This window comes from Gopherus evgoodei, chromosome 14 (genome assembly GCF_007399415.2).
Source record: "Gopherus evgoodei ecotype Sinaloan lineage chromosome 14, rGopEvg1_v1.p, whole genome shotgun sequence".
In the NCBI taxonomy this organism is placed as follows: domain Eukaryota; kingdom Metazoa; phylum Chordata; order Testudines; family Testudinidae; genus Gopherus; species Gopherus evgoodei.
This window is the reverse complement of record NC_044335.1, coordinates 29,665,439-29,681,979: the sequence shown is the minus strand read 5'-3', so window position 1 is coordinate 29,681,979 and position 16,541 is coordinate 29,665,439. Positions and strand designations below refer to the sequence as shown.

At 44.5% G+C, this 16,541-nt stretch overlaps 1 protein-coding gene across 4 annotated transcripts in view; it reads left to right on the top strand.

Moving 5' to 3' along the window:
* Positions 1-16,541, top strand: part of TOX2 (TOX high mobility group box family member 2) — a 272,150-nt gene that overhangs the window by 219,514 nt on the left and 36,095 nt on the right. For all 4 annotated transcript variants that reach the window (XM_030533449.1, XM_030533452.1, XM_030533451.1 and 1 more), the window contains one exon: positions 8,569-8,796. In XM_030533449.1, coding sequence (XP_030389309.1) covers positions 8,569-8,796 — 228 coding nt within the window. The remainder of the gene's footprint in view (positions 1-8,568; positions 8,797-16,541) is intronic.

Sequence of the window (16,541 nt, the reverse complement as noted above, 5' to 3'; positions counted from 1 at the left end):
ATGCCTGTTTTGACAGACATACAGTAAGAGAATGACAGACAGTATTTACAGTGATAGAAATAATTCTCTCTAATAAGAGAACAGGCCTTTTGTTTTTCCTTTGCATAGAGATGGAGAGACACTTTCTCTGTAACAGGCAATTGTTTACAGAGAATGTTTCTGGGCTAGGATGCGCGAAAGCATGGCAGATTTGCAAATCATATCAAACCTTGCTGTGCCATATTGGTGCATATAACAGCTAAAGGAATGAAAGTCTCTAATTCTGAGAGAAGTTTCCTCCCCTAAGTCTTTTCTTTCCTGCTGCAGTTGCCAGATACATCATGCTACATTGTTCTTTCAAATTAGGATTTTGACAATAAATACATGCTTCAGTGCTCAATTTTTTTTCCAGTTTCAAAGACTGTATCTGTAAAACTAGACTTTTTGTATTGGAAGAGAGAAGCAAAAATCCAGCTTGTGATTTAGCAGAGTCCTTAAGAAGTGGTATGTATTAGTTAACTACATCAGCACTCGTGTCAAATAACAGAGGAAGCATCCTCCGTCTTTTAATTCACCTGGGTATTTTTTTAGCAGCCAGTTATTACCTAGGACAGTTAATAAAGTGATGGTGACACACGATATAGTGAAAGTTGCTTGCCATTCTTGTTTGGCTAGTGGTCAGAAGCCATTAGGATGCCAGTTGTCTTGAGTGGATGAAGAGAACTGAGAAACAAAGAGGTAAAATGTAGGGAAGATTCATAAAATAAAAATCACCTGCCTTGTTAGGACTGATGTGGAGGAAGCGTTGAAGGGCAGCTTGGGCTAAGATTTCTAAGTCACCATAGTCATCCTGCATCAGTCTCAGAGAATGCACTAGCAGAGCAAACTCTTTGCACTGTTGTCCACACCTCTTCCCTGACTCTCCTTACATGTGGGCAGATTGCAGAGATGATTATGGTACAGCCATAATGACTTGTGTACCTAATACATGGGCATTCACCGATCATTGGGTACTTTGATGTTTAGACTTGTAACTTTCTGGGATGGTGCTGATCCATTTGTTAAGCCTTCAGGGAAGGGCTGTTTCAGAAAGATGCTACTTCTAAGGAAGATGCTGTATTACCAGAATCACTGGCTTGCTGGCAATGTATCCTCATTCCCAGAAGAAAAACCTCCTGAAGATCCAATTGTTACAAGTAGTGTGTATGTTACCCACAGTAACAAGTGCTTAGGTCTAGTACCTCGACTGAGCAAACTAGCAAATGCTTTCTCATGAAACTTCAGGAAAAATTATTCTTAGTTTTCATTTCACTTTTCATAAAATGGAAGTGTTCATCTCAAAACATGACATTTCAAAAAGTGTGTGTGGATGCAAATCTGATCTTCATTAGAACTAACTTGCAAAAATAAAAATACATTTTTGCTTGAAAATAGAAGTATTTTTATGAACTCCTCAGATTTTGCAGTTTTAGAATTTGGTTGTGTCGATTTGGCACAGCCCTATGCAGCTAGAGGAATTCGGTGTTCTGCTGGCTAGAAGAGACTGCATCACCGACAACTCGGGGGTCACAGAAAGCAAATGGCATTTGCTTTGCAGCTAAAACCTTTCTTGCAGTGTGATTGCAGTGTGAGTTTTCGACTAGCTACACTCAGTGTATGCAGCAGCTTTTTTCATTGTACCTTTACCAATCACCTTCAAGGTTTCAGCCTGACAATATGATAATACAGGAGTTACCTGTTAGGTCACTGATTTTTTGCTGATATATTTCTTATAGATCCAGCGAGTCGGTACTGAACGTGAGGGAGACAGAATTTGGGGATATGTCCGATTCTTGGAGCAAGATAGCTAAGGCAATTTACAAAGCTCTGTATTTTTTTCTGGCCATAAATATATACATTGCCTATCCTGTATACACATAGGCAGTTAGGCGAAGCAATAATCAAGTGGTATGTTTTCTAGAGAAAAGAAACCACAGTGTAAAGAGAGCACTGGAGTCACAATGGCTTTTGCGTTTTTGTTTGCTTTCTCTATATACACAGCTGTTGGAAATATTTAAAGGGATCAATCCATCATTTATTTTATGACCATTAACGACCTTTGTACAACAGGTCATAAAAATAGTTTCTAACGAACAGGAATTAAAATATCTACCAAGAAAATCATATTAACACATAAGAAATGGTCCTGATGCCAGGAGCTGGTTTTTCTACTCCCACAAAAGCCAGTAATTTGTGCAAACTGGATAGAGACCAAATGCTGAACTAAATTGTAGCTCTTATTGGAAGAGTAGTTTCCCACTGGAAGAGGTATCATGAAAGATCCCTTCACTGGAGAATTCTCAAAGCCTTGAGGGGTCAGTGGGGGGAACCCAAGCAATATACTGGTAGATAATTTAGATGTAGGGCAAAGGAGCACACTAACATTTTGCGCTAAGTGACTTCACTTCCAGCACTTCATGGCTGAAAAGTCATTTTTGTCATTGCACTAAGGCAGAAATGCGACTTTTGTTTTCAGTAGTGGTGTCTGGAAAGCTAAACGTTCTCGTGTCTCTGCTCTGTCTGCACAGACTAGTCATTTGAATTCACATTCATTAAATCAGTAAGACTGGGGTTTTCAGAGGAAAGACCAATGGAAATTTCACTGGCATTTGGGAGCTAAACTCCCTTTGAATACCCCAGCCTAAGAGTTTAGTGTCTTTCCCAGGGTTGAGCATCCAACTCTTACTCGCCCAGCCAGGGGAGTGGGTATAGTCCCAATTACCCTTGCTTTAGAAATCTCCCTGCAGGTTTTATAAAGTCCAGATGTGACCAGTGAAGCCGCCCCTCCCTCTTTGAGAATTGTCTAGATGACACCAAAGCAGCCTCTTTATAATGTGATACCCTAACCTGTGAATCATCCCAGCTTACTCTTTGTGTTACATCTAGTGTTCTGCACACCGGCCTCTCCAATGGAGTTAAGTGTGTTCTCTTGGGGCATTTATAGCTGGATACACACCACAGCGCTGTCACATTTTAAAATAACATTCACAACAGCAAACCCAGGCCATTCTGAGCAACCCCTTGCATTATTGGTGATCCGTGGCAAAAGGCATTCAGTCCTTGGGGCAGTTCCCATTGCTGTGGGCATTAGGCCTGAACCCATGGGGGGAGACTGAGAGCCAGACTGTGCTAGGAAGACACTGACTCCCTTTGGGCACTGTGTATGGCCATCTTGGCCCAGAGGACCTCAGAACATACAATCCCTCCGCGAGCTCCCTGTGCCAGGGGGTGGGGGACATGCTCAATGCACCAACTCTTTAAAGGTTGCAGCCTGTTCCCTTGGCAGCATACCCAGCCAGCTCCACAAGCAAAGGGGTGGCATCATGACTGTGCTCCTCTGTGGGGTCAGGTGCACTCCTGCGATGCTTGCAGGGAGCAGGCCTTGTGCTTCCATGATTGTCTCTGGCACTTATGCAAAGTGTGAAGGTGGAGGAGATGGGAGGGTGGAAGAGACATAATGGCCCAGAACAATTTATCCCACTGTAGAAAATAATCCCTCTCTACATTGTTTGGCATGAATAGGGACGGGGGGTTTACATAATCTCAGAGATCTTAACATCTCCACCCAATGTGTTTCTGTGACCTGGGCCTTGGTTCAGGTTTGGTTTAGGGTCAATAATGATCAAGTTGTTTACGCCTGCGTAACACCTGCCTGCAAGACACCTCCCTCTAGCCAGGACTACATCATGCTACACTGTACCAGATTCATACTCCAGCAGAAAATGAACTCTAAACAGTGGTGTTGCTCTGCTCACTGCTTAGCATGGGGGGCATGAAAGCTGCACAATCTGCACTGCCAAAGACTGTAAGACCCAAATCCACAAAGGCATTTCAACAGAAGTTAGGAGCCTAAATACGCTGTGGGGCCAGGACATGGTCTGTTATTTGTCTGTAGAGTGCCACGCACACTTATGATTCTGTATAAATAAGAATGATCATGAAGTCCTAATAGTTGCTGAGAGTTGCTGGTTCTTGTTCTTGGCTCCTCCACTTAGTGCTGCACCTTGGCCAATAACTGCTGGAGGGTTTGTTTTCTTTCCCATCAGTACAAAAGTAGATGAACTGAGATTAAAATGAGATAAAATGCCATCCAACTCACCCACAGAGTGAAACCTTGTTATGAATTTTTTCCTCCTAATGAGGTGGCCTTTCACCCCCAGGAATCCCATTCCAACCCAATGGGCAGTTTTACATTAAATGCTTTTTCCTGTCTCATTCTGGGGTGGTTGGTTTTGTTTTTTTTTTTTTGCTTATTCGCTAATGGGCAACTGTCCATTTGACAAATGCCACTACACTGAGACCGAGGTTAATGGCCAGTCAAGAGCTGATGAACAGAGAACATTAGAACTGTGCCAGCTAAACTGAGTCCTCTTAAAGTCTGTGGTTTCCGAGCACTTCTGGTGCTTGCGATCAAATCAGCAAAGCCATTATGACAGAGGCCTTCTTTAGACAGCCAGCCAGCCATGTCTAGTTACATTTTATGCTTAATGGCTTGGTATTCAGCCTAGTTTCTATCATAAAATGGTGTTTTTCTTCGAGTGCTGGTCCTATGTGTAGGTATGCATGTGCCTGGAGCTAGATAATTTTGAAAGCAGAATCCATTGATCTGCACATGCACCCTCGCCCTTCCCATGCCTTCAACCAAGGAAATAAAAGGTGAGTCAGATCAGCTGCCTCCCCAGTTCCTTCTCACCACCAGATTGGAACCGCCCGAGTCCGGAGCTTTTTGGTCTTTATCCATTTATCTGTAAAATATGTCTATATTTTGCTCTGCTATCTGCTGTCTAATCTCCATCCCCCTCATGGGGTGAGGGCTCATTCTACGAGAGCACAAGTGACATCTGTGGCATCGCTTCAAGAAATACCTCTACTTGATATTTACAAAGCAATTACATGGAGTTTCAGCCACACTGCCAGGCGTTATGCTTCAGTATAGGACGTCCCCACCAGTGCATCCTTTGGATTGGTGGCCCTTCATTCGGCTCTGCCATCTGCATTCTCACACCTTCCTCCTACCCGAGTACTGCTTGTCAGTCACCCACAGTGGAATCCACCCAGGGACCAGTACTCGAAGAAGTAGTAGTTACTTACTGGAGATTCTTCAAGATGTATGGTCCCAGTCTGTATTTCACTGCTCGCCCTCCTTCCGCTCTGTTTTGGATCATCTTTTGATTCACAGTAGAGCAGGAGTTGGAGAGACGATCAGTCCGCCCGGCCCTTTATCCCCTCAGTTGGAGTCATAAGGAGAGTGAAGATGTAGGCACAGACCAACAGACACGGCTTTCAAAATTCTCTGGCTTCAGGGGCCTGGAGCACATGCGTACCCACAAGGGAATCCAGATAGGGCCAACACATCTCAAAGAACTTCCAATTATGAAAGTAACTTCCTCTTTTAAAATCATCTTCCTGATAAAGTGGGTAACTCTTTAACTAATGTACCTGCTGAGCAGTCTGAGAAGTGTCTCAACGCTGTCAGCATTTGATAAGCAGAGATTCTAGTTGACTTTCTACCTTTGAGGAAGTGTTTCTAGTGGTTAGAATACAGGACTGGCCACCTTTGGTTCTGGGTTCTGTTCCTGGCTCTGCTGTTGACATGGGACAAGTCAACGAACCTCTTTGTGTCTTAGATTTTCCTCCTCTAAATGTGTTTAATAATACTTCCCTGCCTCACAGGGGTGTTATGTGGCTTAACTCATTAACGTAGAGGTCCTCAGTGTAGGAGTTCAAAGTAATTTAAAAGTATCTCTTTCCTGTGTAGGTGAACACATACACTTCAATATTCATGGATTTTCTTTTGCCTATGCCTCATATACTTACCCATACTGCATCTTACCGTCTTCTTTAGCTAATGCCCTCCACCTGGAAATTTACTTTCTGTTTTCAAGTTCCGTATGTTATTTCTTAGCCCTGTGACTGTGTGTTCTGGTTACCAGCTGTCACATGTGCTATATTAGCACCCTGGAATACCTCAGCATGCCAACCTGGAACAGCAGCTTGCAAAGAAAATGGTTACATTTCAGCAGTGTGGCCTATGGAGCAGTGCTAAAGGGAGTGCCAAAGGCCAAAGATCAGACCCTATAAGAAGCAGAAGTTTGGCAGTGACACTGACTAAAAAGGAAGCTATGGATTCTGCCTCACTGGAGGCTGAGTCTTAGACTTTCTTGAAGAAGAACTCAGGGAGAATGAATTCAGTTCTGTTATGGTACAGGGAGTGGGCTAAATGGCCTGTCCAGCACAGTGATTTGATGAGACTTGGCAATCACAGGTAACAAAATGCAGCCCTGATCCCGTAGCCTTCTGCACTTAAAACTCCCTTTGGCTTTGGTCAATGTTTAGGTAAGCAAGGAATGCAGGAGAGGGCCTGTTCTCCCTTAAAACCTTGCCAGATGTTGCAGATAACTAAATAATCAATGTTACCTCAGCAGGACCGGCTCTAGGGGTTTGAGCGCCCTAGGCGGACAGCAGTTTTGCCGCCCCGCACGCTGGTCCCGTGGCTCCGGTGGAGCTGCTGCAGTGGTGCCTGCGGAGGGTCCAGTGTTCCACGGCTCCGGTGGAGCTGCTGCAGTCGTGCCTGTGGGTGGTCCACCGGAGCCCCGCGAGGAGCCGACTGTCCACAGGCACCACTGCAGCAGCTCCACCGGAGCTGCCTGCCGCCCCCTCCGGCAAAATGCCGCCCACCAGTTATTCCGGCGCCCTAGGCTATTGCCTAGGCTGCCTAAATGGTAGCGCCGACCCTGTACCTCAGTCTTTTCAGTGCTCTCAAAGTTCATGGAATGCTTAATGCATTCAGATAAAGGAGTCTACTTGTTTAATGCAAAATTGGCAGGTCTCTAAGGACAAGCGCTGTGTATAAAGTGTTTTCATAACAATATACTACAGTTTACTTGTGAATTCCCCCAGAGGTGCTACTTGCCCTGTTGTTGTGGAGTGACTGTGTGTGCATGCGTACAGGCTCTGCACTAGCAGTGGGGGAAGCAGGTTGCCTTTCAAAGTATAGATGTCCCCAAAAGGGCACAGTGCTCCAGTGTCGGTGTTGTTTCTGTAGTGCCGGTAGTGCTTGTGGCCCCTGCCCAGGACTGCTCTGGGGGGCAAGGTGGACCTGGTGCAACGGAACACAGCACACACAGTCAGAATGAAGAAAGTTGGGGAATGGCTAGTAAAGATGGACCATGACCTCAACCGGGTGAAATCAGGACAGGGACGAGTCTGAGAAAGGGGAAAGCAAAAATGTGAAAGTGGATTTTGGAAAAATGTGTGTGCTGCTGAATGAAACCATCTGGAAAGCAAAATGAACAGGGAGGTCACGGGCAGAGGAAATGGGCATGGCACAGGCAGAGAGTATATGAGCCTCCAGGGGATGGTTAGGGGAAATAAGCAAGAGCAAGTGAAAGTATCTGGGGAGCTGTTTAGTGGAAGCCATGTGAGAGGTTATGTCCCTAGGAGAGAGCATAAGGAATGTGGGGTACATCAGGCTGTCATTTTAGTCTTGGTGCTCACACAAGAGAAGGAGGGAAACATGCCGCACAGAGAGGAATGTCCTGGGGGACAGGGAGTGAGAAGCTCATGAAACTACATGACACAAACACAAATCAGAGAGAGAATTGCAGTGATAGTTCCAGAGCTGTACACCCAGCATCCCACAATGCAGAAAGAGGCGGTGAATAGAAAATATGAACACCTGGGCACAGCCGGAGGGGAGCAGAGTTCAAAATGAGAGAGAAGCTAAAATGACCCCCTGACCCCCTCTTAAAAAGGGATCAGTGGAAGAGCTGTGGCAAACTGATCCCAATGAATCTAACATACGGACTGGGAAAGATTCTTGAATGACTGTTCAAGCAGGCAGTTGGAGGTCAGGTGGAATTTCCGTGGAGTTATTCCACAGGCCACACCAAGGGAGGGCCTGCTTAACTAACCTGACTAATGTCTTTGGGGAAGTGACAATAGAAGCAGCATGGGGTGAAATAGACACATAAATCGGAATTTGCGAAGGCCTTCAATACACTGCTGCTTTAAAAACTGATCTACATTAGATTAACAATGTAGTATCAGTGATGAAATCCTCAGGGGCGTAGAGCTGGCTGGTCACCGAGATCAGAGAGTGGTACTGGTGAGAGATCAGGTGGGAGGGAGTTGAAAAACAGAGTGTGCTGGCCCCGTCTCGTTCATATGATACACAGCAAGTACTTCAGGAACCTCGAGGCGGGAATAACCAGCAAAGTGCTCAAGTGGTTCAGGATGGCAGTAATGGGATACCTGTGTTGGAGGGCAGGGCGAGGTAGCTGGGGAAAGCCCAGCAGCTGCCTGCATTAGGACTGTCCCTGGCCAGAGTTATTAGTTCCTCACTTGGTTGAACACTAAGCTTCACAAGTTATTTGTACGAGTGAAAGGCATGATATTGGGGAGAGCGTCAGGTTCTGGTGCCAGGCACCATCCTGTGCTTGTCATGAGTGCTTCATTGGCTTGCTATCTCATCATTTTCCCAATACCACCAGAATCTTCAACTCCAACCAGAGAAAGTTGGTCATTACTGGGTCCCTTTTGGTTTTACAGGTCTCTGGAGAGAAAAGACCATCAACAGACCTGGGCAAGAAACCCAAAAGCCAAAAGAAGAAGAAAAAGAAGGACCCCAACGAGCCCCAGAAGCCTGTGTCAGCTTATGCCCTGTTTTTCAGAGACACGCAAGCAGCTATCAAAGGGCAAAACCCAAATGCTACATTCGGAGATGTTTCAAAAATTGTTGCATCAATGTGGGACAGTTTGGGAGAAGAACAAAAGCAGGTGAGTTTCTGATCTGGTTTGTTACAGCTGTTGAATTGGTTTTGTTTTGCTACATCTAATGAGTTAGAATCTGGCCCAGCATGTTAGAAGCACAGTTTGGAGCTTAGGCACCCAAAGGTGTATGCACAAAAAAGAGGCTATTTTCAGGAGTATTTGCCACTAGAAGCAAGGCTTTAGGGTTTGCATGCACAATTTTGAGCTCCTGATTCTGTATAGTAGTTGTGTGACCTGGCCCCTGGATAATTCCAGTGGAGGTAAGTTCTCTCCACACACAAATCTCAAGAGCAGCTATATCATAACGCAGTGCAGCTACAATGAATCAAAGATAGTTTTTTATGGACTTGGCCTGGAATGCTCACAACCTGCTGCATGCCATTTGATAGAACTGTGATTCAGAAGCCACTAGTGAATATATTCTGAGTGCTTCTGTCCTTATCGCATCCTCCAGTGAGCACACACAGATGGAGTTCCTGCATGCAACAGATTTCTTGAAGTTTTGTATTCAGAGCCTGACCTATCAAAGCTAACATTACAACTCCCATCCCACCACATTGCATGTCAGAATTGCAGCTTGCTTGACATGTTGAAGACCCGCTAGGTGATCAGCTGTTAACACAGTGCATCCGCTCGTCACATCTTTACTGTTGCAGTTCACAAGTAATTAGCCTTGCTGACAGTATTTGTGATAGTACCTAGATGAGTATATAGGGAACACACTGATTGCTGCAGTAATATTAACTAGGGCACAGAGTAGAACTGTATGGATTTTAATGGCAGTTACTCTACCGGGGTGAGTTAGAATGGTGGTGTCAGGTCAAATTAGGTCTAAGGCTGTATTATTGCTCTGACCTCCATAGAGCTAGGGGGGTGATGTGCCCCAGCCTCCCTCTCTCCCTGCGTGGATCCTCTGGCTCCTGGGGCACTCCCTGCAGACTGCAGGGAGGTAGACATGTTCATGGAGGTAGCTCTGGCTCCCACCACTGGGAAGGGATAGAACCACACACAATGTCTCCCACCTGTGCAGGTCAGGGGATATGATCAGGCACATACCGTTGTAGTGTCTTAGGGAAGATAGCTTGAGCTTTAGCGCTGAGCTGCTTATGCAATGTGCAATCTGCTTTGCACATTGGAAAACATAATCCCAACTATACATATAAAATGATGGGGTCTAAATTTGCTGTTACCACTCAAGGAAGTTCTGGAGTCATGGTGGATAGTTCTCTGAAATCATCCACTCAATGTGCAACAGCCGTCAAAAAAGCAAACAGAATATTGGGAATCATTAAGAAAGGGATAGATAATAAGACAGAAAATATCATATTGCCTCTATAGAAATCCATGGTACACCCACAGCTGGAATACTGCATGCAGATGTGGTCACCCCATCTCAAAAAAGATATATTGTAATTAGAAAAGATTCAGAAAAGGGCAACAAAAATGATTAGGGATATGGAACGGTTGCCATATTAGAAGAGATTAATAAGACTGAGACTTTTCAGCTTGGAAAAGAGATGACTAAGGGGGGATATGCTAGAGGTCTATAAAATAATGACTGGTGTGGAGAAAATAAATAAGGATGTGTTATTTACTCCTTCTCATAACACAAGAACTAGAGGCCATCAAATGAAATTAATAGGCAGAAGGTTTAAAACAAAAGGAAGTATTTTTTCACACAGTGCACAGTTAACCTGTGGAACTCCTTGACAGAGGATGTTGTGAAGGCAAACATAAGAGAGTTCAAAAAATAACTAGATAAATTCATGGAGGATAGGTCCATCAATGGCTATTAGCCAGAATGGGCAGGGATGATGTCCCTAGTCTCTGTTTGCCAGAAACTGGGAATGGGTGACGGGATGGATCCCTTGATGATTACCTGTTCTGTTCATTCCCTCTGGGGCACTTGGCATTGGCCACTGTCGGAAGACAAGATACTGAGCTAGATGGACCTTTCGTCTGACCTAGTATGACCGTTCTTATGTTCTTTGTCCTTTGCAAAGAGACCTTTCATGCCATTGGGAAGGAGAGGAGGGACTTTCCTTTGGGAAGTAATTTTATTTGAATAATAATTATTATTATTTAAGACAATAGAAATCCCTCGTACGCATGCAAAAGCTGGGAAATTCTCAGGGCTTGTTATTACAGCTAGTCATGTAAAATATGCCTAGACAGGAGACAGTTTTGTATGTGCTGATTCACTAATTTGGGGCTTGCTTATAAACTACAATAGCTTCTCACCACATTGGCAGCCTCAACTCCACTGTCAAGACTTCAAAAAAGCCCGGGAAGCAGATCTTCAGTGTAACATCACACAGGGAATATTCCTGCTCTGTAGCCATCACGCAGCCCACAGTTTGTTTCACGCAGAGATTTCTAGGCTCAGTTTAGCTATTCTTGTTGATGTTGAGTCAGTTACAAAAGCCCTGTAATTGCCTATTGCGAAGACCCCAGGGCACCCTTTTCTGGTAGCAAGTGTGTCTTTTTATCAGAGGGGGAGAGATCTGACATTTTCTGCGACTAGTCTCTGAATCCAACCGTTCGGAAATTCACCATTCTCTCCTAAAGCAGAGGCCTCACTTTAAAGGCTTGTTGACAACTTAGGACCTGTGCCCTCTGTCTCTGAGTTCCCAGTGCTCCCACTGCCAGGATTCCAGGTGGCTACCGTTAAGACGGGAGTAGCAGATAGCTTTTGTTTCAGTTGGTTCTGTCTATTCTGGGAAAATAGCCCCTGTTGCTTTGGGTCAGACACAAACAACATAAGAGGTTTTTCACTCCAGTGGGGTAAAAGGCATTTTATTTAACCGCAGAGATTCATGACTTTCCACACTCGTGTTGTTTGCCGGGCTGCATCAGGCCTCCGTACTGTCTTCAATACCATTCGTATTGATTATTCCTTGATGCATGTTATTTTCTTACATTCTAAAGAAATCTTAACCTGTATAAATATAAAAATGCCAATTGAGAGAAGTACATCATTCACCTTGACAGACTGCAAATGACATCAGAACAGGGAGGTCTGGGGGCCATGCTCCATCCCCACTTTTTATCTGCCATAAAGCCGAGAGATGGGAAGCAGGAGAGGGGCCTCAGGGGGGAGGGGCGGCACAGGGGTGGGGCCTCGGGGAAGGAGTAGTATGAGAATGGTGCCACGGAGGGAGGAGTGGGGAGGGATCTCGGAGAAGGGGCAGGGCCACGGTTCGGGCTCTAGTGGCTCCCCCACTGTTAGAAGGCTTCTACCACCCCTGCATCCGAAACCCAGAATCAATTGAGAAAATGAATATTCAGATGACTTCTAAATTGTGACTAAAAAGGATTTTTCTTGCTTCCTGCCCTTTACATGATAAAGCAGATGGTCAGACTAGTTCTGATGGGTGTTGTCAGAATGTGCATAGGCCCTTCTCACACGATGCAATGCTGCAACCCTCAGTCACTAGTCACTCACGTCAATGAGTGTTTATTCAGGCAGAGTCCCGCTGACTAGCCCTGTGATCAGTGATTGCACAGTCGAGCCCATATTCTGGTTATTATTCACCCAATGGACTTTAACAGCTAGGGCATGGTGTGTAAAGTCTTGGACATCCCTTTCTATGGCAATAACCCTTTTGATTGTTTGCTGATCCAATCCTCTCCCGTCTCTCTGCTGCTGTGTCTTGTCTCCTGAATACACCATAACTTCTTATTACTAAGCAGCCCCAAAGTTCTCCCCCTAGGTAAAAATTACTCTGTTCCATTTCTCTGACCCTGCTGTCACTTAACACATTCACCTCTGCTTTGCTCCTACAGCCAGACCTCCTGGAATTCCTCTTGGCCTCACACCTTCTCTGTCCTCTTACATCTTAGCTCTCTGTAAGGTGTCCAGCACCATCCTCTTGCTGGGATTCATCCTGGCTTTGACCAGGCCTCTGTTGAAATTCTTAATTCTGAAATCCTTATCTACTAGTCTTCCTAAATAATTACTCTCTGTACTTCAGCACGTCCAGAAGGTTGGCCTGTGGAACTCATTGCCACATGATGTCATTGAGGCCAGGAATTTAGCAGGATTCCAGTAATAGTTGAACATTTATATGAAAAATGAGAATACCTTGAGATATGATATTAAGGGTTTTTTTTTAAATAAACAGAGTTGTTCTAGGAGGGATATAAACCCTTCTGCTTCAGGGCATAAGACAACAACCACTAATGGGAGTCAGAAAGAAATATTGCTTGGCAGCAGGCTATCCCATAACTGTCTGTTGCAGGGCTTCCTGCACCTGCCTCTGATGTATCTTTCACTGGTCACTGTTAGGGACAGGATCCTGAACTAGACGGACCCCGAGTCTAGTCTGGTCTGGCAATTCCCATGGTCTCTATGAATGTTCTTTCTTTCCAGGTCTGGGAATCATACCAGTCTTATCCTCACTGTCACCTTCACTCTGGCTCCCCCCCATACAGCTGTTCAACCAATTCAGAATGACGCTCCTACATTTCAGATCTCTCCAGGGCCTTGTTCCACCTCCACATCTCTGACCTCATACCCAGCTGCTCCCTGGCTTTCGCTCTGATCTCAGTTGCATTGATGTAGTTCAGAAGTAATCCTGGTCAATGTAACCAAGACAAAAAACAAGCCCACGGACTCTACTTCTCCATTCTGGGATGTCTTTCTGTCCCCTCTTCCATGCTGTCCACAGCAGTTAGTGCCTTTTGCATGGGCTGCACCCTTCATCTGGAAATCGTCCCTTCCTTCCTCCCTGTCCCCATCTCTAAGCCATGGAGCCCCTTTCACTTCTAGTCGTTAATACTGTGCTTAAAACCTACCTTCCCCTGTAGCTTATGGTTGACTCTCACAGTAAATCATCCTATGACACCATATGATTTAGGACCCTCCAGGAACGTAATGGGCTAAATTTACCCCTGATATAACCCCATTAACTCCAGAGATCCACAGGAGAGGACTCTGCCTCCCAGACTGGAGCAACTGCACAAAGGCCCTTCTGGCTCAACAGCTGGAGTAGACCCCAGGGGCCCTCCCTTCTGCAGCATCCGGTGGAAGAGGAGGACAGGAGGATTCATGCAGCCCATGCATGCCCCCCTCACACCCTTGTGAGCTGCCATACCAGAGTCCATGCCCTGCAGTCCTTCCACCTCCCCCTTACACAGCTAAGCTGCATCAGTTCTGTTGCCAAGAGACCCTCCACAGAGCAGGGGTTGGATTTGTCCCTAGGTTTCTGTCCCCTCCCATGTACAGAGCCAAGGCATATCTGAGTTATAGATGCACAGAAGAAACGCAACCGAGGCTTTTGAGACAGCAGCTTTCTCTGCCTTTATTCCTGCCACTTAATTTCAGCCCTAACTGAATCTTCCTTTCTTAATACGTTAAAGATGTCGATGGGGGACCCAATTTCAGCCCAGCCCAGCTGAAAATTGGGTTTACATAATGGAAACACTGGTGCGACCCCTGACTGAGCAAGGTGCGAACGCTCAGCTCTCATTAACAGAAGGAATTAAACCAGCCCATTTTTCTTGCCTGCTAATTCTCCCTTATTTTCTTTTACAAGAGAGAAATGGAACTCTCCATTTCTTTACACATGCTTTATAAGTGGCTCAATTTCTCTCTTTCTAATTGATTTAATTAAGTCATTTGTTCCTTGTCTGAATGCTTAAATATTAACTTTCTGGTTTTGTCTCCATCTGTATAAATTTCTCTTGCTACAATTACCCCAGCCGCCTGAGGCCCTGGCAGGGAGGACACTATTTATCTTTGACTCTGGGGTTGCACTGGTGGTTTATGAGATGAGGCACGTTTGCTCTTGAACAGTTTGGCTAGATTATGGTTTGTTTAGTCCCTATTTGCTTTCTCTTGGCCAAGCTGCCAGTATTTCCAGTCTCCTTCGTTTACATTCCTAAGCCAATGCTAAGAAAAAAAAGACAGGTTAAATTAACACAATATGAAAACACTGACTGGTGCTTAGAACATACAGTGTATCGGGCATTTCTTCTAAGCGTCTCAAAGCATGATACAATCCTCCTAACTGTAAGGGTGGTTAAACACTGGAACAAATTATTTAGGGAAGTTGTGGAATCTCTGTCATTGGAGATTTTTAAGAGCAGGTTAGACAAACACCTGTCAGGGATGGTCTAGATAACACTTAGTCCTTCCTCAGTGCAAGGGGCTTGACTATCAAAGTCCCTTCCAGGCCTACATTTCTACAATTAATATATTAACTCAAACATTCCTTTGTAAATAGGTAGGTAAGCATCATTATCCATATTTAACAGATGGGCAAAGTGAGTGGGTGGAGAGAAGGTGAGTGGCTAGAATAGTCACTTAGTTGAATCCTTGGCTGAAATATAAATAAAAACCAGGAATCCTGACTCTCAGCACCCTCTTTACTAGGCTACAATTCACTAGATCCTCTGAAAAGACTCTTCAGCGTTCATTACTGGTTCTAGCACGTGGCTAGCTCTAGAGACATGGATGTTTTTTAAATGTTTATAAAGTATCTGAAAGAAATTTAATGTACATTGTTTTGCACATGGAGATAATCTCTCAGTAAGGTCTATGCAAAGTATGAATTGCAGTCTGCCACACAACCCAGTGTTCAGAAAGACATACTGTTAGCCCCATAATAAAGGATTCCTTACAACAATTAAAACCAGACAAACGATGAGCCAAATCCTGAAGGTCTTACTCAATTTTTACTGAGTTTTTGCTCAGACAAAACTCCCATTGACTCCAACAAGGGTTTTCCCGCATTAAAACTGTGGACTTAGGGATATGTCCCCTGAACTTTACTGTGTAGCTGGCATAACATGGAGAACCCAACCTTGCAGTCCTTGCACACACACAACTCCCACTGATGTCATCAGAAGTTTGGGATCTGTAAGGTATGGCAGATCAAGACTGTAGATAGTTAATGTTCTCAAAAGCAAACTAGAGAAGTGTAGTATAGATGAAATGACTAGAAGATGGTTGACAGACCATACTCAAAGTGTAGTTGTGAATAGATCTCTGTCAAACTGGGAGGATTTATCTAGAAGGGTCTCACAAGGGTCAGTCCTTGGTCCTCTGCTATTCAGTATTTTCATTAATGACTTGGATAATGTAGTGGAGCATATGCTTCTAAAATTTGCAAATGACCCCAAGCTGGGAAGGGTTTGGAGCACAGGACTGAGATTAAAAATGACCTTGACAAATTAGAGAATTGATCTGAATTCAACAAGATGAGATTCAACAAAGACAAGTGCAAAGTACTTCACTTAGGAAGGAAAAATCAAGTGTACAACTACAAAATGAGTAATAACTGGCTGGGTGATAGTACTGCTGAAAAGGATCTGGAAGTTACAGTTATAGTGAATTGCACATTTAATGACTCAATGTGATGCAGTTTTGAAAAAGAAGTAATGGTCTTAATCTGCAGCAAGGGAGATATAAGTTAGATATTAGGAAAAAAAATTTAACTCTAAGGGTAGTTAAACTCGGGAACAGTCTTCCAAGGGAGGTTGTGGAGTCACCATCACTGGAGGTTTTTCAGAAGAAAGGTTGGACAAATGTGTCAGGGATGGCTTAGGTTTACTTGGTCCTGTCTCAGCACATGGGACTGGACTTGGTGGCCTCTCGAAGTTCCTTCCAGTCATACATTTGTCTGATTCTATGATTTTAAAGGAGGCAAAAGTGCTACCAGCATATTAGTCATATTCAGACAATTTTTTAATGCATTATTTGCCTCATTGAGCTTTCCACTTTTTGTAAGAGGATAACTGGACGTGAA